Source organism: Saimiri boliviensis, chromosome 6 (assembly GCF_048565385.1).
Source record: "Saimiri boliviensis isolate mSaiBol1 chromosome 6, mSaiBol1.pri, whole genome shotgun sequence".
NCBI classification, from domain to species: Eukaryota; Metazoa; Chordata; class Mammalia; order Primates; family Cebidae; genus Saimiri; species Saimiri boliviensis.
The window spans coordinates 30,561,128-30,584,937 of NC_133454.1; the positions used below are offsets into that span (position 1 = coordinate 30,561,128).

General features: G+C 53.0%; 1 protein-coding gene across 2 annotated transcripts; it reads left to right on the top strand.

Moving 5' to 3' along the window:
* Positions 1-10,420: 10,420 nt before the first annotated feature.
* LOC141579914 (phospholipid phosphatase 2-like) lies at positions 10,421-22,881 on the top strand. Of its 2 annotated transcripts, none has more exons than XM_074400434.1 (5): positions 10,421-13,894; positions 14,444-14,734; positions 20,658-20,715; positions 20,946-21,122; positions 22,426-22,881. In XM_074400434.1, exons 1-5 carry the CDS (start codon positions 13,809-13,811, stop codon positions 22,585-22,587), a joined length of 774 nt encoding a protein of 257 aa, XP_074256535.1. In that variant the 5' UTR covers positions 10,421-13,808; the 3' UTR covers positions 22,588-22,881. The 2 variants fall into 2 exon arrangements, with proteins under 2 accessions (XP_074256535.1, XP_074256536.1); XM_074400435.1 differs by having other exon boundaries at positions 22,312-22,506.
* The last annotated feature ends 929 nt before the right edge of the window (positions 22,882-23,810 follow it).

The window sequence follows — 23,810 nt, forward strand, 5'->3', positions numbered from 1 at the left end:
TGGCAGATCATTGGACAGTCTGAGGGGCCCAGCCTGGTCAGATGCCCGCCCTTTGTGGCTTGCTGGGCAGCCGAGCCTGTGGCTGCAGGAAGTGAAGACTCTCTTGACTGCGGTGGGCCTGTCGATGCCTGGCCCTGCCCACTCTGTCCAGCTCTGTCCGTCTCTTGGGGTCTGCTCCTGTCAACCCGTGCAGCCAGACCATCCTGCCCCGCCCTTGACTCCAGCCATCTCCCCCAAGCCGGGGCCACTGCCTGCACCGGCTCTCTGCCCCAAGGTGCCTCCTCAGGAGCCCCTGGTCAGATGGGTTCTCCGGAGAGACCTGCTGGGTGTCATGCAGCTTCCCCTGCCTGGCTCCCCACCTCTGCAGAGCACACCCTGTCCTGGACCTGAACTTCATCTTTTCCCCACTAGAGTTCAGAGCCAAGCCGCTCTGGCCCCTTCCAGGCATGGACTCACTTGCCCACTGACTTGGGTCTTGTCTTTTCCTGGAGCCCTCAGAGACCCTGGGCCGGTGCTCCTAGCTCAGGAGCCTTCTCTAATGTGATTCCATGGCTGGGATGGACCCGTGTGAGAGGGGGACGGAGGCAGGCAGGTGCAGCCAAGCTGAAACATTCAGAAAGCAGGGTCTAAGGGGACATGGGACCCTCACCCAGAAAAGGCACCTGCAGTCACAGTCTGGGTGGAACCCTGGCCTCGGAGCCTGTTGTCAGGGCCCTTTCCAAACCCTGACTCACCCCATGAGGGTGCCCCGTCCTCGGCAGCCAGCACCACTTCAGCCATGGGACGCCACTGGCCGCTCCCACTCTGTGTGACGTCTGTGCTGTTACAGTCATCTGCGTGCTTGTGTGTCGAGTATTGCACTGTGATGCTTGGTTTGGGTGCCATGTTTGCCCATCCCTCCTGCCATGGGCTGCTGTCATGGTTGGGTCCATGTGTGGTCCATGAATGCCCTTGTGCCTGGTTTGTGGATAGAGCGCTCAGTTCTCGATGGACAGCAGGGAGTTGCTCGGTAGGCGTGTGCTGGGGTCACGTGTGCTGCCCGAGTTTCTCACTCATGATTTGTGGGAGTCACTCATATTCTCGGCGTTTGATCCCGAGGATGAATTTGCCTGAGTTGAGATGGACTCTTGTTGCATTGTGTCTTTCATTGGCATTTCCCTGGAGAGTGTGCTCGCCATTTGGATATTCTCTTTGTGAGTGCCCAAAGCTTTCCCTGTTTCTGACTTGGGTGGTCTTTCTCTCTGATTTCTGGAGTGACTCATGCATTCTGGAAGTGAGTCCTCTGTGGGCTTTGCACACTGCTGCTGTCTGCTCCAGTTTGTGGCTTGCCCGTTGACTCTCTTGGTGGTGTCTTCAGTAAAGTCCAGCTTACAGATCTTCATTTTAAAAGTAATGTGTTTTTGTCCTATTTAAGAGTCTTTGCTTACTTTCAGGCTCTTGAAGGTATTCTTCCACGTTTCATTCTAGAAGCTTTATTGTGTTCCTTTCACATTTAAGACTGTGATCCAACTTAATTTAAATTTTGGTGTATGGTGGCCAGGGCTTTGGCTCACCCTGTAATCCCAGCACTTTGGGAGGCCGAGGCAGGTGGATCACTTGAGGTCTGGAGTTTGCGACCAACCTGTCCAACATGGTGAAACCCTGTCTCTACTACAAATAAAAAAAAAAAATAGCCAGGCATGACAGCACTTGCCTGTAGTCCCAGATACATGGGAGGTTGAGGCAGGAGAATTGCTTGAACCACAAGGTGGAGGTTGCAGTGAGCTGAGATTGCACCACTGCACTCCAGCCTGGGCCACAGAGTGAGACTCCATCTCAGAAAAATAAAAAAAAAAAAATGAATTTTGGTGTATGGCGTTAGATGGTATGAGGTGTGGGTTAGGGAACTGTTTTTCCATATAGATATGCAGTTGCTCCAGCACCACACATTGAAAAGACTGTGGCCAGGCACGGTGGCTCTGTCTCCAAAAGAAAAAAAAATTCCATTCTCTCCCTCACTGAGTTGCAGCGATGCCTTTGTGATAAATCAAGTGTCTGCACAGTGTCTCCCTTCTCTCACACTGAGTCATGCCACACTGTCGCAATTGTTCCACGTTACACGTAAGTCCGAGGTGGTGCAAGTCGTCCAACTTTGTAAGTTTTCATTGTATGTAGATAAGTTTGAGTAAAATTATTTTTTCAGCAACTGACAGGTTTTATTATTATTTATTTATTTTAGAGACAGAGTTTCACTCTTGTTGCCCAGGCTGGAATGCAATGGCGCAATCTCAGCTCACCACAACCTGCACCTCCCAGGTTCAAGTGGTTCTCCTGCCTCAGCCTTGGCCTCCCAAAGTGCTGGGATTAGAGGTGTGAGCCACCACATCCAGCCCTGACAAGTTTTAATCTTAAAACTTGGGTAGATATACAACTTGTCAATCGCCTCAAAAACATTTGCTAGGGTTTTGATTAGGCTTGCATTGAATTTTTAATTTGGGGAGAATTGATATTTTACTCCGTGGGTTGTTACCTCTCTGGTAAGACCTTTAATCTTAGCAATGTTATGGTTTTCAGTGTAGCATCTTTTTTTTCGAAATGGAGTCTCCCTTCGTCGCCCAGGCTCGAGTGCAATGGTGCGATCCCAACTCCCTGCAACCTCCACCCCCCAGGTTCAAGCAGTTCTCCTGCCTCAGCTTCTGGAGTAGCTAGAATGGCAGGGGCCCGCCACCACACCCAGCTATTTTTTGTATTTTTAGTAGAGACAGGGTTTCACCATGTTGGCCAGGCTGGTCTCCAACTCCTGACCTCAGGTGATTGACATGGTTTGGCCTTCCAAAGTGCTGGGATTACAGGCGAGAGCCACCGTCCCTGGCCCTGGTTTACATTTCCCTTCAGACTGGGAAGGTGTTCTGTCTTCTGGCTCACCCTACCTCCCGTGGAAAACCTTCAGTCCTCTCTTGGTTTTTTCTCTGCCAGCTTTGACGACATTTTGCTCCCACTGGTTTTGAGCAGTTTGGCAAGGACGTTCTGTGGTAGATGCTGACAGTGTGTAGCCTTTGAGGCCGGCCTCTTCCATATTCATTTCAGGCCCCTCCATATCTTTCTGTGGCTCAACAGCCTATTTCTTTTTCTTTCTTTCTTTCTTCCTTTCTTTCTTCCTCTTTCTTTCTTTCTTTCTTTCTTTGTTTTCTTTTTTTGAGATGGAGTCTCCCTCTTGTTGCCCAGGCTGGAGTGCAGCAGTGCAATCTTGGCTCACCACAATGTCTGCCTCCCAGGTTCAAGCGATTCTCCTGCCTCAGCCTCCCAAGTAGCTGGGACTACAGGCACGCACCACCACGCCTGGCTAATTTTTGTACTTTTAAGTAAAGATGGGGTTTCTCCATGTTGGTCAGGCTGGTCTCGCACCGCTGGGGTTACAGGCATGAGCCAGCACACCCCACTCCTCATTCTCTTTTGAAGTAGATTTTTAGAGGATACAGAATTCTGAGTGGACAATTTTTTTCTTTTGGTGTGTTAAAGTTCTGTTCATGCCTGCTTTCTATTGTTTCTGATGAGGAATTTTCTCATTCTTCTGTTTTTCTCAATATATGTAGGGGGAAACCCTGAAAGTGCCCTGGCAAGGATCTGGAGCCTCAGCCTGTTCCCATATAAATACTGATTTAGAAGAGAATTAGAAAGGTAGGCACATAGTTACTCCTTTATATAATCGTATATAATCTTACAGTTAGCTATAAAGACATATACTCAATATAACCTTTAATCTTACTAATGACTCTTGGGTTATGAAGCATGGAACTGAGGTGACACTGTGAACAAAGTGATCCTAAGTCATGATGCCCTAAGCCCTCTGTCATACCCGCATAGGGCTGCTGGAGGGCTCCTCGGCTGTGCGCAGCACCCATTCTTGGGAAGCTCCTCGCGGCCCTGGGGAAGCACCTGCTGTTTAGCCAGCTAGGGGAGGAGGCGTCCAAAATGGCCGGGGTGTCTCCTTCCTGGGGAAGGCAGGAGAAAACTGCGCTCCTCCAAGCTCCTGCAGTGGGCATGATGGCTCTCAGGGAGGCCCGCAGACATCCGGGAGCTTAACTGTCTCTATGTGATGCTGGCTTCAGCGGTCACATTCCACATCCACTCTGACGCCCTGCTTCTGCACCTGGTTTCTCTTTTTCTTGAAAGGTAAGAATAATTGTAACATAATATTAATGTCCTTCATATTTCTGCCAAATACATGAAGAGGGCTGACACATTTGGTTTTCTCCTGGCCTCGGCTATGTGAAAGCCCTGAGTCCCCTGTCTCCAAGACACAAGATTTACCTGACCCTGTCACCGACCACCATTACCTCCCCTGACCTTCCCCTCCCCCTGCTTTGTACTCAATAAATTAAGTCAGAGCATCCAGGCACTTGGGGCCACTGCAGGTCTCTGCACTTCAGCTGGCAGTGGACCTCCGAACTCTCTTCTCTCTCTCTGTGTCTGTGTCTTATTTCTACAGTTTCTCATCTCTGCACCTGCAGGGAGGGGCTCACAGAACCCTATAGGGCTGGACCTTATAAATATGAAATCTCTTTGGACCGTATACATGATTTTCTTGTATTTTTCGGATTTTGACAGTTTGTGATGTACCTGGGTCTAGTTTTCTGAACTGAGTGACGTCAGCCTGAGGGTGGGTGCATTTTAACAGATTTTGAAGTCTTGACCATTATTTCTGAAAATGTTTGTTTTCTTTTTCTTCCTTAGAGTTCAGTTTCTGGGAGAATATTTCTCAAATTTTTCTGATTTCCTGCTCTGTTTTCCTTTTGGGTCTCTGGTATATGTGTCATGTGCTGGGTGTCATCCCACAAGTCTCTCCATCCACCTGTATCATGGCCATGGTGACCCACAGGACTCTGCAGTCACCTGTATCACAGGCATAGTGTCCCACAGGTCTCTGTGTTCACCTGTATCATGGCATGGCGTCCCACAGGTCTCCATGTTCACCTGTATCACGGCCATGGTGACCCACATGTCTCTGTGTTCACCCGTATCACAACTATGGTGTCCCACAGGTCTCTGTGTTCACCCGTATCATGGCCATGGTGACCCACAGGTCTCTGTGTTCACCTACATCATGGCCATGGTGTCCCACAGGTGTCTGTGTTCACCTGTATTATGGCCATGGTGTCCCACAGGTCTCTGCAGTCACCTGTATCATGGCCATGGTGTCCCACAGGTCTCTGCAGTCATGTGTGATGGGCCTGGGTGTTGTTGCACGGGTCTCTCTTTGTTCTCTTAGTTTCTGTCTCTGTGCTACTGTTTGAATAATTTCTTTTTGTTGTTGTTGTTTTTGAGATGGAGTCTCACTTTGTTGCCCAGGCTGGAGTTCAGTGGTGCAATCCCAGCTTACTGCAACCTCTGCCTGCTGGGCTCAAGAGATTCTCCTGCCTCAGACTCCCCAGTAGCTGCGATTACTGGTGCCTGCTCCGATGCCTGGCTAATTTTTGTTGTATTTTTAGTAGCAATGGGGTTTCACTATGTTGCCTAGGATGGTCTCGAACTCCTGACCTCATGATCCACCCCCTTGACCTCGCAAAGTACTGGGATTACAGGTGTAAGCCGCAGCACCCAGCCTGTTTGAATAATTTCTATCAACATGTCTTTGGCGTTACCAGTCCTCTTTTCTGATATACTAGATTGTTACTTAGTCCGTGTCACAAAATTTTTAATTGTCATATTGTATATTTTATTTTTAATATTTGCTCTTGGGTGTTTTTAATTTTTCTGCAGAAATTCTCCATTTCCTCACTTTCCCCCCATCTTCTGCAATCTTTTGCCTTTTAATAATGATTACTAATAATTGTCATCCTGTTGCTTCACATTTTTTTGTCTTTTTTTTTTTTTTTTTTTTGTCTTTTTTTTTTGAGATGGTCTGATTCTGTTCCCCAGACTGGAGTGCAGTGATGCAATCTCGGCTCACTGCAATCTCCACTTCCCAGGTTCGAGTGCTTCTCCTGCCTCAACCTTCTGAGTAGCTGGGATTACAGGTGTGAGCCACCGCACCCAGCCCAGAAGTTATACTCCTAAGAGCCAGTTCAGTGATGTCTGGGCCTTTAGAAACAGGATTCAGGCGTCATGATCCACATTATGTTATTTTGATGCTTCTATTTCCCTGCTACCTGAACTGACCTTATTCTCAGGTGCGGTTCCCATTGTGTGGTGACTGAGGTGGCACCAGGAACCCCAGGCATACAATCTGGCACCTGTGATTTCTGTGGGAAGCCTGAGTCTTGCCCAACGGTTCCAGTAAAACTCCTGGGTAAACCTGGTCTCTGGGTCTTGTGCCCACACCTGAATCAGGAGCTGCCGAATAGAAGGGATTTTCTGGTTGGCCGGGCCCAGGTCCCTTGTTCACTTCAGTAGTGGGGTGGGCCTCATGGAGAAGGAACAGCAAGAGGGAGGACCCCATGGCCGGCTGGGCGCAGCCACCCAGAGGCATGAGCATCCTGTTTGTGTGGGGTGAACAGGGAGGTCAGGTGAGCAGGGAGGTCAGGAGGGCAGTGTGGGAGTGCCATCCCTCTTAGGTGGAGGAATCTGAAACCAGGGGATGGCAGTGGGGAGCCTTAGCACTATTTTTTTTTTTTTTTTAGCTGGAGTGGAGACATGTTTCAGGGAGGTTTGATTTGGTTGGAATATTAGGTTGGAGCTGGGAGAGACCATTGCTCACTTAGGGGATGTCATGTGTTGACTAAGAATGTTCCCTTTCATGGTATCCTGTGTGGATGTTGCTGGTTGACTAAGAACGTTCCTGTTCGTGCTGTCCTGTATGGACGTTGCTGGTTGACTGAGCATGTTCCTGTTCATGGTGTCTTCTGTGTATGTCATTGGTTAAGAACGTTCCTGTTCTTGGTGTCCTGCGTGGATGTCATTGGTTAATAATGTTCCTGTTCGTGGCGTCTTGTGTTTTTGCGGGTGCCCTAGATGTGCGTAAGACAGGTAATGGGTGGAGAGGATACTGTTTTGCCCCAGGAAGGCCCTGCTCTTGGCCATCAGCAGTTGGGTTGACGTGTGAGACTCTAGCTGGGTCAGCCTGGTTACTGCTTTCATAGTGCAGCTTCACCTCTGGGCTGGCCATGGAGTGGTGGAATCATGCCCTTCCCGCAGCCCAGACCCAGGCAGGAGGATCTGAACGACCCACTCTGCCCTGGGGCTCTTCTGCATTCACACCACACCAGGCTCCTAGGACTAATTGGGCCTCCACCAGACTTGATCTCGGTAACCTCAGGAGAGCTTGTACCTCTCTAGAACAAACTGATGGTTCTCAGCTTTTCGGCGGCCATAAGGAAAAGTTCTTATTTGTTTGTGTTAGTTTATTGAATGCTTTCCTTTTACAAAAAGGTCGAGAATTTGTATTCATGAGGTCAAGAGTTTGAGACCAGCCTGGCCAACATGGTGAAACCCGATATCTACTAAGAATACCAAAATTAGCCAGGCATGGCGGTGTGTGCCTGTAATCCAAGATTACCAGAAAATCCCCAAAATGAAGATCTTATGTGACCTCTTACCTGCTAATCAAAATGGAACTCTGTTCTGGACAGAGTTAGTCACCATGCCAGGGAGGAGGCCTTAGCCAGGGCATCCCTGGAGATGGAACCTCCTGAGACAGTTTCTGTGGGGGGGAAATAGGGCTGGGAGAAAGTTGCCCACAGCTGATGGTCCTGGCCTGGCTACTGTCCCCAGAGCCTCAGCCTCCCAGGCCCTGGCTGTGCTGAGGATGCCATGACTCTGGAGTGGGACTGTCTGGGTCCCTACTGACCTGACCCAGCTGTTCCTCTCACCCTGGTGGTCCTTGTTGTTCCTGGGTAGGGTGGCCAGATAAAATACAGGACATCCACTTAAGATTCCAATTGCAGATAAACAAACGTGTGGGCCAGGTGCGGTGGCTCACGCCTGTAATCCCAGCACTTTGGGAGGTCGAGGCAGGCAGATCATGAGGTGAGGAGATGAAGACCATCCTGGCCGTCTCTACTAAAAATACAAAAAAAGGACTACAGGCTCGCATGGTGGCGCGAGCCTGTAGTCCCAGCTACTTGGGAGGCTGAGGCAGGAGAATTGTTTGAACCCAGGAGGCGGAGGTTGCAGTGAGCCGAGATTGCGCCATTGCACTCCAGCCTGGGTAACAAGAACGAAACTCCATCTCAAAAAAAAAAAAAGAAAAAAGAAGCAGACAGAAACCCACTCTCCCTCTGGAACACGCCGCTGCCTCCACTGTTGCTCGGGTGTCATGCTGTGACCCAGTTAAAACTTTCTCAACGAGCTCCCTGCTGCTGTCATACCCTCTGGGGGTGACGTCATCCCAGTACGCACGCCCTGAGCACCCACTGTGTGCTGGCTCAGGGGCAGAGACTGGGACGGTGAGCCCTTGGCACACCAAGATGGCATGCAGTGCTTACAGATGAGGGGCAGGGAGGGGCCGTGCGGTCGGGCGTGTCCCTGCATGCAGGGCTGTTGCTGTGTGGTTTTCTTTAGTATGACCCAGTGCAAACTTTCTCACAGAGCACAGCGGACTCAGTGCTGAAGCCCTTAGGGCTGCCCTGTCCCTGACTGTCAGGTTACCCGATGATGCATTAAGGGGCACCGCACCAGGGACTGCACCATCCTAGCGGGCTTCTGAATTCAGGGTTCCTGGATTCTGACCCTGAAGGCAGTGGTTTCCAACGCTTTTTCATCTTCACCCCGGGAAGAAGTACCTTTTACATCTTGACCCAGCAAACATGTGATACCCACTCACTCTGTAATTTTTTTAATGCTGTTTCCTAGCGTTTGTCCCTGGGTCAAGCGTTTCACCAACTGTTTAATCTTCTCCACAAGCCCAGGTGGTAGCTACTGTCTTGTCCCCTTTATGCAGACAGAGAGACTGAGGGATCCACCCATTTTGCCTTCCCTGCCCACCGCCTGCACGTCAGACCCACTGATGGGTACCTGCTTGGCTCCAGGAGCCCCACACCAGAAATCCTTGGGCAAGGTACTTCACCTGTCAAGTCACAGAGAAGCACAGAAAGTTGAGGGCAGGTGTAGTGCTGGCTGCATTGAGGTGGCACCTACTGTGTGCCAGGCCCCCTTCTTTCCCCTTCACAGGTGTCTCAGTCTCCAAAGTGTCCATTTGGAATCAGACCTGGAGCCATCCAGGTTCCGATAAGGCACCGAGGTGGCAGAGCCTGTAGAGATGAGCTTGCTTGCCTGGGGGTGGTGGCCGGGCACCCAGGGTCGGTCCTGCCTCTAGGGGACCCAGCTTGGGGCCAAGTACCACCACCCTCTTCCAGCTCTGCCACCTGCAGGTGAAGGAGGAAGGCACGGAGACCTGGCCTCCTGGCAAGCTCTGTCCCTGCTGGGAGGTGCCCTGGCCACACGTTCTTCCTGAAGGGAGGACCAGGCAGCTGGGGCAGCTGTAGAGGCAGCTGAGAAAGCTCTGACAGGAAGTCCCTTGAAGTGTAGTCGATGCAGTCAGCAAATATAGAAGACAACCCCAATCCTGACCCTATTGCGAATTCTTGCTTCCCCAACCACATTTTAATCCTTGCCCTGCCCAGGGATTTTAAGGGTTGACCCAAATCCTGACCCAAGGGGAAGGATGGAAGGGGGAACAGCCTCCAGGCTCACCCCTGCCCTCCCTCCTGGCTTGGCCCAATCCCACAGCCCCCACCACCTTCCCCCCTCTAATGGTGGCATGCCCCTCCAAGTGACCCTCTCCCTTGCCCCCAGCACACAGTAGGTGCTCACTAAAGAACCCTGCCTTTCCTCTACTCCAGTGTGATGCTGCACCCTCTCCATCGTAGCAGAAAGTGTGCGTGGGCTGTCAAGGCTACACGGACAGCAGCGGTCGCTCTTCTGCAGACAGTCTGAAGTGTGGGGCAAAATGCAGCAGGGACGCTGAAGGCGACATTCATGTAGCATTTATTTATGCCCAGCATGCTAATCCCAATGGGAGCTGGAGCCTCAGCTCAGCCTAGCCCAGCCCAGCCCTACCGTGAGTGCAGCAGGGGAAACACCCCTGTCATGAAGCCACAGGCCCCTTTCTGCTTTCGGAGGCTTTTTTTTTTTTTTAATTGATTATTTTTTTGGGACAGAGTCTTGCTCCATCGCCCAGGCTGGAGTGCAGTGGCGAGATCTCGGCTCACTGCAACCTCCGCCTCCCGGGTTCCAGGGATTCCTCTGACTCAGCCTGCCGAGTAGCTGGGACCACAGGCGCGCGCTGCCACGCCCGTCTAATACTTGTATTTTTAACACAGACGGGGTTTCACCATGTTGGCCAGTCTGGTCTCCAACCATTGACCACCCGTGATCGGCCTGTCTCCGCCTCTCGAAGTGCTGGGATGACAGCTGTGAGCCACCGCGCCCGGCCCTTTCGGAGGTTTCAAGGTGCAGCAGCGCGGATGCCACTTCCTGGGAGGAAAGTAGCGGAGCCAGAGCGCACCCTCCCAGCGGCCCCGCGGTCCTGCAGTTCGCCGCCTTCCTTCTCCACGCGGGGACCCTTGAGCCCGGCACCACGGCGCGCGAACTGCACAGCACGAGTCAGGTCCCGGGGCTCCAGCCACACCGTCCCCGCGGAGCCCACACGCTCGCCCCACCCACTCCTCCCGGTGCCTCGGGCAGCTCCCCTCCCCTCTCCCTCCCCCTTCCTCCTCCCCACCCTCTCCGTCCCTCCCTTCCCCACCTCTCCTCTCCTCTCCCACTCCCCTCCCCCCTACCCTACTCCCCCCATTCCACGCCGGCGGGCTCCGCGGCCACTTGACCTGCAGCCTGGCCTGGACGCGCAGGGAGTGGCGTCGGGGGCCGCGGGCCTTCGTGCTGTTTGATGTGCTGTGCTTGCTGGTCAGTAAGAGCCCTGGGGCCCCGGGTGTGGGGACCCTGCCGGGACGGACACCCCCGACTCCGCGCAGGTTCGCAGCAACCCGGTGGCTGCGTTCCCTCATCCCTCCGTGGACCCCGGAGGCCGCACCTCCCTCCACGCACCGCGCGGCGCACACCTGCCAGGCCTCGGGGTCCCTGCGTCTTGGGCCCAGGGGGCTGGGGGATCTAGGGGATCAGAAGCGCCCGAGGCATGGGAGCTGCCTCCCCGCCGGGCAGCAGGAAGTGGCCATGCAGGGGCCACGTACACCTCCCTCCTGCCGTGACCGGCCTAGGCTGTGATTCACGCGGCAGGCGGCCCGAGGGGTGGTAGCGGCCGTGGATCTCCCAGGACGTCTGCGCCTCCGCCCCCGGGTGGGTGCTCTGGGTCCTGCGGAGGTGCTGACCTGGCCCTGGAGCCCAGCGCATCGGTGGGATCCGAACCCCTGTGCCACGGGCGGGGGAGACACTTGGAGAGAAAAGCTGGGTCCCAGGTTTCAGGGCTTCGGGAGACTCAAACCTGTCCTGCGGGTTTTCGGCCGGATAGGGGAAGCGGCGCCCCGAGGCCCCTCCCCCCACCAGGGTCCCGGAAACAAAAGCCGAGTGTTTGCTCTGTGGCTGAAGGGACAATGCCCGCCCCCCCCTACAGTTCTGTAACCGCGGAGGGCAGGGGTGCGCTCCTCCCCAGCGCGTTTCCTGGTTCTCTGGCCAAACCCTCTGACCTCCGAAGTAGACCCTCTTTAGGGGGGGCCAGGGGACAGCACGAGGTCCCCGTGGGGTGTCTGCCAGCCCTGGGTGCCATGTCCTGAGCAGCTGTGCTGTCAGTTACTTAAACACGTGTGTGGCACTTTCTGGATGCCACAGCGCTCAGTAGCATCCAGATAACCGAAACGGTTCCCTTACAATGGCCTGTGAGGGAGGGGCAGCCGCGCGGAGTCGCCTGCTGGAGGCCACACAGCCGGGAGGTGCTGCCACGGGGGGGTTGGGTGTGGCTGCTGTGTGCCAGGGGTGGTGGCCAGGCGGAGGGCACCTCCATCTGGAAGCTCCAGCCCGTCACAGTGCAGTCCACAGGTTCCAGAGGGGGCTATGGGGGCAGCGTGAGGGCGGTAAGGCCCCCGGGGGTCAAATGAAGAGAAGATGCCTGTTCCAGGAACCCCAGGGCGAGCTTTCTAGGCAGAGGGAAGCCCGGGGCCGGTTGTCACGGGGGTGTCTGAGCCTCTAGCTGGAGTTACTGGGGCAGGGAGGTAGGAAACGGAGGCCAACCGGTGTGAGCCTCCGCCTGCTGAGAGCTGCCGGAGAGTGGCTGGAGTCCTGTGACCCTGACCTTCCACCTCGCGACAATTGCAGGAGCCTCCTCCCTGGTCTCTGTCCTCACTCACAGTGGCGCCAGCCGCCCCTGTGCCGCAGCAGAAGCCGGGCTCTTACAGCGCAGGCCCCTCTGCCCCAGCGCTCCTCTCTCCAGGCACCGTCCCGCCTCCGGGCCCCTGCACTGCCCGTTCTATTCTGCATTCCCTCTGCCCTGTAAGGCAGACCTCTGCTGTCTTCACTGCTTTATTTCCCCAGACTCAGCCAGTATCTAAGGCGTGCCTTGTCCTAGGACCCTTGCAGCTGACATGCAGGGAGGAGTGTGAGGTTCCCTGCCCCTCCTCAGACTCTCAGAATTCAGAGCCACCCTTTTTGGTCCTTGCCCTGCTGGGCCAAAGACGCCCTGCCTTCTTTTCTCTCTGAGGTAGACACCCTACGCTTTTGCTGTGCACCTACATCGTGGAACAAGGAGCTGCCCCCGCCCCTGCTCTCTGTAGCTGACTCCCGCTTCTCTGGCCCCTAGGCTCAACAGGGCCTCAGGAGCCCCAGTGCCATGTGACACCTTCTGTAAGTGTGGAATTCAGGAGAATGTGCCTTTGATCCCTGAGTCACCGTGTGGCTGGCATGTGCCCCGGCATGAGAGTCAGTGACGGGCAGGGGCGAGCATGAAGGTACCTATGCTGTGCCCCTGCTTTGGCGCTTTCCTGACTTCTCTGGCCAGTTCTTAGGTTGAAATAAGTCCTGCCTGTTTTAACAGATGTTTATTAAACAACTGCCCTGGCCAGGCTCTGAGCAGCCTCCAGGGTCTCTGTCCTGAATACAATAGGCCACTCCTGATGCTGGCAGGTGGAGTGGGGGAGATTAAGTCCAGTGTCCCACAGGTGACTGCGTAATTCCACATGGGACAAGAGGGAAAGAGGGCAGACCTACCCTTTTATTTTATTTATTTATTTATTTATTTATTTTCTTTTTATAAATTGAGACAGAGTCTCGCCCTGTCACCAGGCTGGAGTGCAGTGGCGCGATCCTGGCTCACTGCAACTTCCATTTTCCGATTTCAAGCAATTCTCCTGCCTCAGCCTCCTGAGTAGCTGGATTACAGGCACGCGTGGCCACGCATGGATAAACATATTTTTCCTTTTATGAGAGGGATGCCGGTGTGGACAGCTGGGAGGGGAGATGAATCTGAGCGGAAATGAGAGTCACTTAAGTGTCCGGCACCTTGTCTCACACCTGTAATCTTGGCACTTTGGGAGGCTGAGGCTGGGGAGTTGCTCCAGCCTGGGAGTTTGTGACCGGCCTGGTCAACATGAGACCCATGTCTCTACTTTTAAACATAGAAATAAGATACTTTGCGCAGAGAGAAGTGCCTGTGCAAAGGCCCTGAGGTGAGCATTTGCCCGGTTTGTTCAAGGAGCAGAGGGAGGGTTTGAGTGGGGAAGGGCCTGGTGATGGGAAAGGGGTGTTGCTTGGGCCTCCCAGAGGCTGTGAGAAGAGCTCTTTCTTACTGTCAGTGGGAGCAGCGGTGGGAGGCCTTGAGGCAGGGCAGGTATGGGGGCCCCACAGCCTAGCTGGTTGGAGAATGTCGCAGCTCTCAGGCCCTTCTGCCCCTCCAGCCTCCCAGTCGCTGGTGAACGCCCCGTATAAGTGAGGATTTTACTGCGGGGATGACTCCATCTGGTACCCCTTCCGGCCAGACACCATCACTTATGGGCTCATGGCCGGAGTCACCATCACGGCCACCGTCATCTTTGTAAGGCAGGAGGGGTTCAGGGGGACAAGGAGGGGGGTGGGATGGGGTACAGCCTAACCATGGGTTCCTGATGGGGGTGGCCTGGAGGTCCGTTGGGGGCTGAGGGACACAGCCTTGCCCTGAGTGGTACTTGTTGGTAATAGGAACCCCCTTTTGTTTTTTGAGACGGAGTTTCGCTCTTGTTGCCCAGAGTGCAATGGCAGGGTCTCCACTCACTGTAACTTCTGTCTCCTGGGTTCAAGTGATTCTCTTACCTCAGTCTCCCCAGTAGCTGGGACTACAGGCATGCGCCATCACACTGGCTAGTTCTGTAATTTTAGTAGAGATGGGGTTTCACCATGTTGGTCAGGCTGGTCTTGAATGCCCGACCTCAGGTGATCCACCCGCCTCAGCCTCCCACAGTGCTGGGATTACAGGCATGAGCCACCGAGTCTATCTAGGGCCCTTTTAGAGTCCCCAGCTCTGCAGCAGCCTTGGGGAGGCCCGTGGGGAGGACTGAGGCACAGTGAGGACCCATGGGCTGACCAGGACCCCCGCTGGTCGCTGCAGCTGCCCCATGCTCAGGTCATGGTGGGAGAAGCCTACCTGGTGCACAGGACTGGCTCTATTCCCGCTCCAACTTCAACAACTACTGGCTGCCGTGTACAAGGTGCTGGGGACCTTCCTGTTCAGGGTGGCCATGAGCCAGTCTCTGACGGACCTGGCCAAGTACACGATTGGCCACCTGCACCCCAACTTCCTGGCCATCTGTGACCCCGACTGGAGCCAGGTCAACTACTCGGTCTACATGCAGCTGGAGAGTGTGTGCAGGGAAAGCGCTGTTGACGTCACCGAGGCTAGGTGAGTGTGGACGAGCAACCTTCACTCTGGGGGGCAGTGGGAGCTGAAGAAGCTGCAGAAGCCAGGTGGTGAGGAGCCAGCAGGCAGATGGTCAGGCAGGAGCAGGGCCTCAGGGCTCCGGGTGCCCCGCAGACAGCAGGAGGCCAGGGGGAGTGTGCTCTGTCTCCCCCGAGTCTCAGCCCACCCTCTTCTGCGCTGTCTTCTTACCATCTCTACTGATAGGTCTTTAAACGTTTCAACTCATCGTTGTCCTTTTTAAAAAATCAAAATATTGACTGACAAGGCTAGCGTAATGTCAGACCAAAAATAAATAAATAAATAAACCAAAATAAAATTTGTATAAAAGTCATAATTTCTTCCATTTTACTGTGTACAGTTCATTTTTAGTACATTCACAATGCTGTACATCCATCTCCTCTACCTAATTCCAGAATATTTTCATCTCATCAGAAGAAAACCCCGCAGCATGGGGAACATAGCAAAACCCCATCTTTATGACAATCAAAAAATTAGGCCGGGCTAGGTGGCTCACACGTATAATCCCCGCACTTTGGGAGGCTGAGGCAGGCGGATTACCTGAGGTTGGGAGTTCGAGACCAGCCTGGCTAACATAGAGAAATCCTGTCTCTACTAAAAATACAAAATGAGTCAGGCATGGTGGCACACGCTTGTAATCCCAGCCACTCGGGAGGCTGAGGCAGGAGAATCGCTTAAACCCGGGAAGTGGAGGTTGTGGTGAGCTGAGACTGTGTCATTGCAGTCCAGCCTGGGCAACAAGAGTGAAAATCCATCTCAAAGAAAAAAAAAAATTAGCCAGGCCTGGTGGTGGGCACCTGCAGTCCCAGCTACTGGGGAGGCTGAGGCGGGAGCATCACTTGAACTCGGGAGGTAGAGGTTTCAGTGAGCCAAGATTGTGCTTACCCCAGGCTTGGTGACAGAGTAAGACCCTGTCTCAAAAAAAGGAAAGGAAAGGAAACGAAGAACCCTTGTACCCATTAGCTGTCACTCCTCCCCCAGCCCCTGGCAACCACCATTATCCTATTTTCTGACTGTAGATTTGCCTGTTCTCAATGTTTCATATAGATGGAATCATATACTATGTGGTCTTTGGTGTCTGCCTTCTCTTTTTCTTTTTCTAATTTTTTTTTCTTTTTTTTTTGAGATGGAGTTATGCTCTTGTTGCCCAGACTGGAGTGCAATGGTGTGAGCTTGGCTCACTGCAACCTCCGCCTTCTGGGTTCAAGCGATTCTCCTGCCTCTGCCTCCTAAGTAGCTAGGACTACAGGCACCCACCAACACGCCTGGCTGATTTTGCATTTTTTACTGGAGATGGGGTTTCTTCATGTTGGTCAGGCTGGTCTCAAACTACTAACCTCAGGTGATCCGCACACCTTGGCCTCCCAAAGTGCTGGGATTACAGGCATGAACCACTGTGCCCAGATTCTTTTTCTAATTAAAAAAATCTTGGGGGAGCGGTGTGCAAGATGGTTCACATATGTAACCCCAGCACTTTGGGACGCTGAGGTGGGCAGATCACCTGAGGTGAGGAGTTTGAGACCAGCCCAGCCAACATGGTGAGAACCCATCTCTACTTAAAATACAAAAATTAGCTGGGTTTAGTGGGGCATGCCTATAATACCAGATGCTCAGGAGGCTGAGGCAGAGAATCGGTTGAACCTGGGAGGCAGAGACTGCAGTGAACCAAGACGGTGCCATTGCAGTGCAGTCTGAGTGAGAGAGTGAGACTCTGACTAAAAAAAAAAAAAAAAAAAAAAAATTGGTCAGACATGGTGGTTCACACTTGTAATCTCAGCACTTTGGGAGGCTGTGGTGGGCAGATCACTTGAGGCCAAGAGTTCGAAACCAACCTGATCAACATGGAGAAATCCCATGTCTACTAAAAATACAAAAATTAGCCCGGCCTGGTGATGGACACCTGTAATCCCAGCTACTCAGGAGGCTGAGGCAGAGAATCGCTTGAACCCAGGAGGCAGAGGTTGCAATGAGCTGACTATGCTCCAGCCCGGGAGACACGAGACTCTTTGTCTCAAGAAAAAAAAATTGGTTTTGTTTTGCTTAAAGCTACAGGAAAAAGATAAATATAAAGAAAAAAGAGGGTAAGTAGAATAAAAACAAAATTGTTTTTGTATGTTTTTACTGATTGAACACAGTGCATTCTTGTGTTTGGGAAGTTCATGTTGTAACGTTCTGTCCGTTTTTGCTTTATGTATTTTGGAGTTCTGTGGTTTACTACATTTACCTTTGTAATTGCTATATCTTTTTGATAGATTGACCCTTTCATCATTATAGAATGATACATATGAGTTTTGTCTCAACAATTTTCGTCTTGATGTCCATTTTGTCTGATATTAATATAGCTATTCTGGCTCTCTTTTCATTACTGTTTGCATGGAATATTTTTTTTTCCAATCTTGTACTTTAAACCTATTTATGTCTCTGACTCTAAAGTAAGTCTCTTATGCTTAGCATAACATTGGGCCATGTTTTTTATGTATTGTCCAATCTCTGATTTTTTTTGAGACAGAGGCTCACTTTGTCACCCAGGCTGGAGGACGGTGATCTCAGCTCACTGCAGCCTTGGACTCCCAGGCCAAGCCATCTTCCAGCCTCAGCCTCCCGAGTGGCTAGGACTGGCTGCCACATTCAGCTACTGTTTATTTATGTTTTTTGTAGAAATAGGGTTTTACCATGTTGCCCAGGCTGGTCTTACTCTTCAGCTCAAGCGATCCACCCTCTGTGGCCTCCCAAACTGCTAGGATTACAGGTGTTTGCCACCACGCCCAGCCAGATCCCTGACTTTTTATTCTTTTTTCCAGCATATGTTAATCTTTTTATTGAATTAAGGCATTTAACGAAATCTGACTTTCAGTTGGAGTGTTTAATCTATTTATAGTCAGTGTAATTACCAATAAGGAAGGCCCTCTGTCTTTTTGTGTAGGGTTTCCTAGGTTATGTCTTCCTTTTTCAGGTCCTTCCTTGTCACTGTCTTTTTTTTTCTCCCCCTTTACTTTTTTTTTCTTTTAGTGATGAGGGTCTTGCCATCTTGCCCAGGACTTGAACTCCTGGGCTCAAACCATCTCTGCCTTCCAAGTAGCTGGGACTACAGGCATACATTACCACATCTGGCTGGTTTTTACATTTTTTTTTCTTAGAAATAGGGTCTGACCATGTTGCCCAGGCTGATCTAGAATGCCTGAGCTCAAGCGGTCCTTCTGCCTTGGCCTCCCAAAGTGCTGGGATTATAAGCATGAGCCCCCAAGCCCATTCAGGCTAAATCATCTTTTTATCTCTTTTTTTTTGAGACAGAGTCTGGCTCTGTTGCCCAGGCTGTAGTGCAGTGGTTCGATCTCGGCTCACTGCAACCTCCACTTCCTGGGTTCAAGCAATTCTCCTGTCTTAGCCTCTCCAGTAGCTGGAATTAAGACACCTTAATTCCACCACCTGGCTAATTTTTGTATTTTCATTTTTATTATTTTTATTTATTTTATTTTTTGAGACAAAATCTCACTCTGTCACTCAGGGTAGAGTGTAGTGTACAGTGGCATGATCTTGGCCCAGTGCAACCTCTGCCTCCTGGGTTCAAGTGATTCTCCTGCCTCAGCCTCCTGAGTAGCTGGGACTATGGGCATGTACCACCACATCCTGCTAATTTTTTTGTATTTTCAGTACAGATGCGGTTTCATCATGTTGGCCAGGCTGCTCTCGAACTCCTGATCTCAAATGACCCACCCACCTTAGCCTCCCAAAGTGCTGGGATTACAGATGTAAGCCACTGTGCCTGGCCCAGCTGAATAATCTTAACTGACCTATTTTCTTTGGTTTTTTTTTTTTTTTTTTTTTGAGACGGAGTCTCACTCTGTCACCCGGGCTGGAGTGTAGTGGTGTGATCTTTGCTGTCTGCAACCTCTGCCTCCTGGGTTTAAACACTTCTCCTGCTTTAGTCTTCTGAGTGCTGGGATCACAGGCATGCACCACCACACCTGGACAAGTTTTGTACTTTTAGTAGAGACAGGGTTTCACCACATTGGCCAGGCTGGTCTCGAACTCCTGATCTCAGGTAAGGCACCTGCCTCAGACTCCCAAAGCACTGGGATCACAGGCGTGAGCCACCACGCTCGACCTGTTTTATTTTGTTTTAAACTGTGTGTTTAGAATATTATAATGTGGCCACTCTGGAAATAGGAGTCTCCCTCCTCTCCAGGGTGTGTTCTTTCTGTTTGTTGCAGTGATTATTTGTTTAATGGCTTTTCTGACTGTGATGAGTGGCCATCTCCTCCTGTTCTTTTAGCCTGGTGGTCAGTTAGTGATAGGACAGAGATTTCTTTAAACATCTCGAACAAAACAAAACAAAACAAAACAAAACAAAAAAAAAAAACAAAAAAAACAAACCCACAACACCCTCCCGAGTCAGTAGAAGGGGTCTGCGTGCCTGTGGGGTCTGCCCTTCCACGGTGAAACAGGTTTTCTCTGCCTTCACTTTCACTTCCTGCTTGTGCAGAGCTGGAAGGCCAGCCCGATGTGAGTGCGGGGCCCTCGCAGGCCTCTTCCAAGCTCCTGCACCACTCTGGTCTTGTAGGTTCCAAGCCTTCATTCCCCAGAGCGTTTTATTCCCTGGCCTTTCCTCCAATGCTGTTTGGCTCCTCTGTTTTTTTGCCTCTTCTGCTCTCATGGCCCCAGGCAGCAGAGACTAACAAATTTGTTGTAAACATTTTCTACAAATGTCCTCCAGGTAGAACCTCAGCACTGGGAGAATGTCCAGTCAGGTGAGATCAAGATCAGCCCTTGAGCCATACCCCAGTCCACAGTTGCAAATAAGACCCCTTCTCTGAACCTGTGCTGGGCGTGTGGTCTGTTACCCTGAGGCCACCACAGTCTAGGGGGTGAGAGAGGGACCAGGATGAGTTAAAATGCCACAAAGCTGTTTGTTCTGAGATCCAAATGGATTATCTTTGTTTTTTTTTGTTTTTTGTTTTTTTTGAGATGGAGTCTCACTCTGTCACCCAGGCAGTGGCATGATCTTGGCTCACCCCAACCTCCACCTCACAGGTTTTCAAGTGATTCTCCTGCCTCAGCCTCCCGAGTAGCTGGGATTATAGGCATGTGGCACCACACCTGGCTAATTTTTGTATTTTTAGTAGAGACAGGGTTTCACTGTGTTGGTCAGGCTGGTCTCAATCTCCTGACCTTGTGATCTGCCTGCCTCGGCCCCACGAAAGTGAGGGGATTACAGGTGTGAGCCACCACTCCAGGCCTCAACTGGATTATATCAATCAAGTGTTCTTCTGGTTCCCACAAGCTTTGGATTAGGTCCAAAAAAGTTGATTGTGGCCGGGCATGATGGCTCACGCCTGTAATCCAAGCACTTTGGAGGCCAAGGCAGGCGGATCACCTGAGGTCGGGAGTTCAAGACCAGCCTGACCAACATCGTGAAACTCCGTCTTTAAAAAAAAAAAAAGTTGATTATGACTTTTTTTTGTCAGTTTTTTGCTTCCTATTTTCGGTGTTTCATTCATGTCCTTCATGGAATCTCGAATTTATATAAAAAGAAATCTCCCCTCAGTTCCACGGATGGGAGAAAATCCTGAAAAGAAACGCAGTGAAAACGAAATCGGTTTTACCTGCTTGCTGGACACTACCGTCCGCCCTGGGTGTTGGGTTCAGGCCTCAGAGTCTTCACGGGTGAGGCGTCTCATGCCACAGCCCCAACTGGAGACTCTGATTCCATCATTAGATAACTGGAAAGGACAGAGGGAGCAGCCTTTGCTCCTGGGATTTGGTGGCCTGTAACATTGGCAGCTCCCTTGTTGAACCCTCCCTTCTGCGGGAGGGGCGGGGGCGAGGGGAGGTTGGAAGATGCTTACTGAGCCACCTGTCCTCTGACCTGCTGCCTCTCCTTCCCCAGGTTGTCGTTCTACTCGGGACATGCCTCCTTTGGGATGTACTGCGTGGTGTTCCTGGCAGTGAGTCCGTTTTTCCAGGGCTCGCTTGTCAAGTCACTCCCTTTCCTGGACTTCGGTTTTCCCAAAATGAGTGGGTCGTGGTGGTGATGGGCGCGCTCACTGACTTGTTTGTAAAGACAGGAGGCCCTGGGCTGGCCGGTTTTGTGCCCCCGGCCTCGGAGCTGCCATCTGTGCAGTGGGCGTAGGAGGGCCTGGCAGGGCACAGGCTGAGGCGCCCTCTCCTGTCCCAGCTCTACGTGCAGGCGCAGCTCTGCTGGAAGTGGGCGTGGCAGCTGCGGCCCACGGTCCAGTTCTTCCTGGTGGCCTTTGCCCTCTATGTGGGCTACACTCGCGTGTCTGGTCACAAACACCACTGGAGTGATGTCCTTGCTGGCCTCCTGCAGGGGGCGCCGGTGGCTGGCCTCACCGTGAGCTTCTGACCCTGATTCACCCGCTGTGCTGTCCAGAGACCACTCCCTGCCCAACCTTGGTCCTGCCCTGCACACTGTTGCCCCACGGAGTCCTCCCCTGGGACCCTTCCTCCAGCCCTGGTCCTTCCCTGGGATCCCTCCTTCCCCCTGTTTCTCCCCTGGGACCCCTACCCCCAACCTCAGTCCATCCCTGGACCCCTCCTTCCCTGGGACCCCTCTTTGCCCCATTTCCTCCCCTGAGACTCCTTCCCCAACCCCAGTCCATACCTGGGACACCTCCTCCCCTCAATTCTCCTCTGGAACCCCTTCCCCCCAACCTCAGTCCTTCCCTGGGACACCCTATTGCCCCCATTTCTCCATTGGGACCCCCCAACCCCTGTCCATCCCAGGGCCCTTCCCTCCCCTCCCACATCCTCCCCTAGGATGCCTTCCCCCAACCCCAGTTCTTCCCTGGACCCCTCCCTTCTCCCCATTTCTCCCCTGGGACCTCTTCCCCCAACCCCAGTCCTTTCTGGGACCCCTCTTCCCTGCGTTCCTCCCCTGAGACTCCTTCTCCCAACCAGTCCATACCTGGGACCCCTCCTCCCCCAATTTTCCTCTGGAATCCCTTCCCCCCAACCCCAGTCCTTCCCTGGGACCCCATTTCCCCCTGTTTCTCCTCTGGGAACTCCCAAGCCCAGTCCATCCGTGGACTCCTGCCTCCCCGCCACGTCCTCCCCTGGGATGCCTTCCCCCAACCCGTTTTTCCCTGGACCCCTCCCTTCCCTCCATTCCTCTGCTCCTGGGACCCCTTCCCTCAACCCCAGTCCTTCCCTGGACCCCTCCCTTCCCCCATTTCCTCCCCTGGGACCCTTTTCCCCAACCCCAGTCCATCCCTGGGACCCCTCCTCCCTCCATTCCTCCTCTGGGACCCCTTCCCCCAACCCCAATCTATCCCTGGACCCCTCCCTTCCCCCCATTCCTCTGCTGAGACTACTTGCCTCAACCCCAGTCCTTCCTTGGTCCCCTCCCTTCCCCCATTCCTCCCCGGGACCCCTCTCACCAAACCCAGTCCTTCCCTGGACACCTTCTTCCCCCAGTTCCTTCCCTGGGTCTCCCGCCTGCACACTGCAGCCCTTCCCTGGGCCCGTCAGCGCCCCAGTGCTCTCCACTGGTCCTCCACTAAGAGGGCTCTCTTTCCCCACAGGCACTCTTCCTCTCATTGCCCACCTGGGACCCTCTTTTTCCCCCTCCTGCTCATGCCCGTGACCCTGGTGCCTGCCCAGCCCCTGCCTAGTCTCACCTTCCTCCACTCTGCCAGGTCAGCTACATCTCAGACTTCTTCAAAGCCCGACCCCCACAGCACTGCCCAAAGGAGGAGGAGCTGGAACGGAAGCCCAGCCTGTCACTGACAGTGACCGTGGGCGAGGCTGACCACAACCATATGGGTACCTGCACTCCTCCTCCTGAGGCTGGACCCTGAACAGGCAGGGAGTGGTTGTGAGCCCAGCTGAGGCCGGCCCCCCACGTGGTCCGTCTGGCCCTGGGTAGGCAGTGAGGGCTCCGGATGGGCTCCAGGAACCCTGAGTAGGCTCTGCTGCCCCCTGCCCTGCACTGGACCAGAGGTCTGGGGAGGCCTAGGTAGCCCTGAGCATTTGGAGGGGGACCTGTTCCCATAGCTCCCCAATATCCCCATTCTTTTATGGGGTTAAGGAAGGAACTGTTTTGTAAAATGTAATGCACATGTGGTTTTTAGTAAAATAGGGCATTGGTTTGACGAGTGGTCTCAGTGCCTCCTCTGTTCCCTACGGCCGTTCTGGGACAGGGTTCCCCCTGTCAAAGGGCTCCGCAGAGCTCAGGCATCAGGCAGACTCACCCGTTGTGACAGTGGAGGGCAGCAGCCAAGCCCGCCCCTTGTGTTTCTCCCTGCACTGCACTGGGGTCCAGGGTCAGATGGGTCAGCACACCCTTCCCCTCTGCTCATGTCCACCCCCGTGCACCTGGGGGCCACACTTCTGAAATGTGTAATTCAGGGGCTGGTTTCCCTGAAGCGATGGCAGAACACACAGAGCTTACTTTTTCAACAGAAGGGTAAAGGGTACATTTGTTTTTTGTATGGGCGGTAACAAGTGTCTGCTGATGTTTTGTTTGCACCTGGAACCTCTCTTATTCCCTCACCCTGCAGGGTGTTCCTATCAGGCCTTAGCCTACGGGAAGGGTGGTATAGCCCTGGGGACAAAAGTGCAGCCTTGGAGCCCCACCCAAGGGGCCGAGATGGAGACCTGCTCTTGGTGGACGGGAAGGAAGGTGACCCAGACCCTGCGGAACCCCAGCTGAACATCAGGGTCTTGCCTCCATGCAGGTGTCAGACGGGATCCTGGCCAGGAAAGTCACACTGAAGCCTCCCAGGTATCCTAGGGTGCTGCAGCAGGCAGTGACACCTGAGGACTAAGAACACTGTGTCTGGGTTCAGAATGTGTCCCTGGCAGTGAGTGGGAGAGAGGTTCCCAGCCAGATCCCACAGGGAGAGTCACTGCATCAGGAGTAAATGGGAATGACCCAGGTGCGCTGACAGCAGCCAACACCTCCGTCTGCTCCCCAGGCACAATGGCCTTGAAAGCCAGGACCACAGTGAGGGTTGAGCGCGAGTCTGTGGGAGCAGCAGCAGTGCACAGGACTCCGGAGTTGTCTGCTGGGGGCAAGTGG

What these genes read in the sequence shown, in the direction of transcription:
- LOC141579914 (XM_074400434.1), top strand. Translation starts at nt 13,809, where the DNA reads ATGACTCCATCTGGTACCCCTTCCGGCCAGACACCATCACTTATGGGC. An exon ending in TCACGGCCACCGTCATCTTT is followed by an intron (nt 13,895 to 14,443) that starts GTAAGGCAGGAG and finishes TGGTCGCTGCAG; the next exon opens with CTGCCCCATGCTCAGGTCAT. An exon ending in ACTGCGTGGTGTTCCTGGCA is followed by an intron (nt 20,716 to 20,945) that starts GTGAGTCCGTTT and finishes CTCCTGTCCCAG; the next exon opens with CTCTACGTGCAGGCGCAGCT.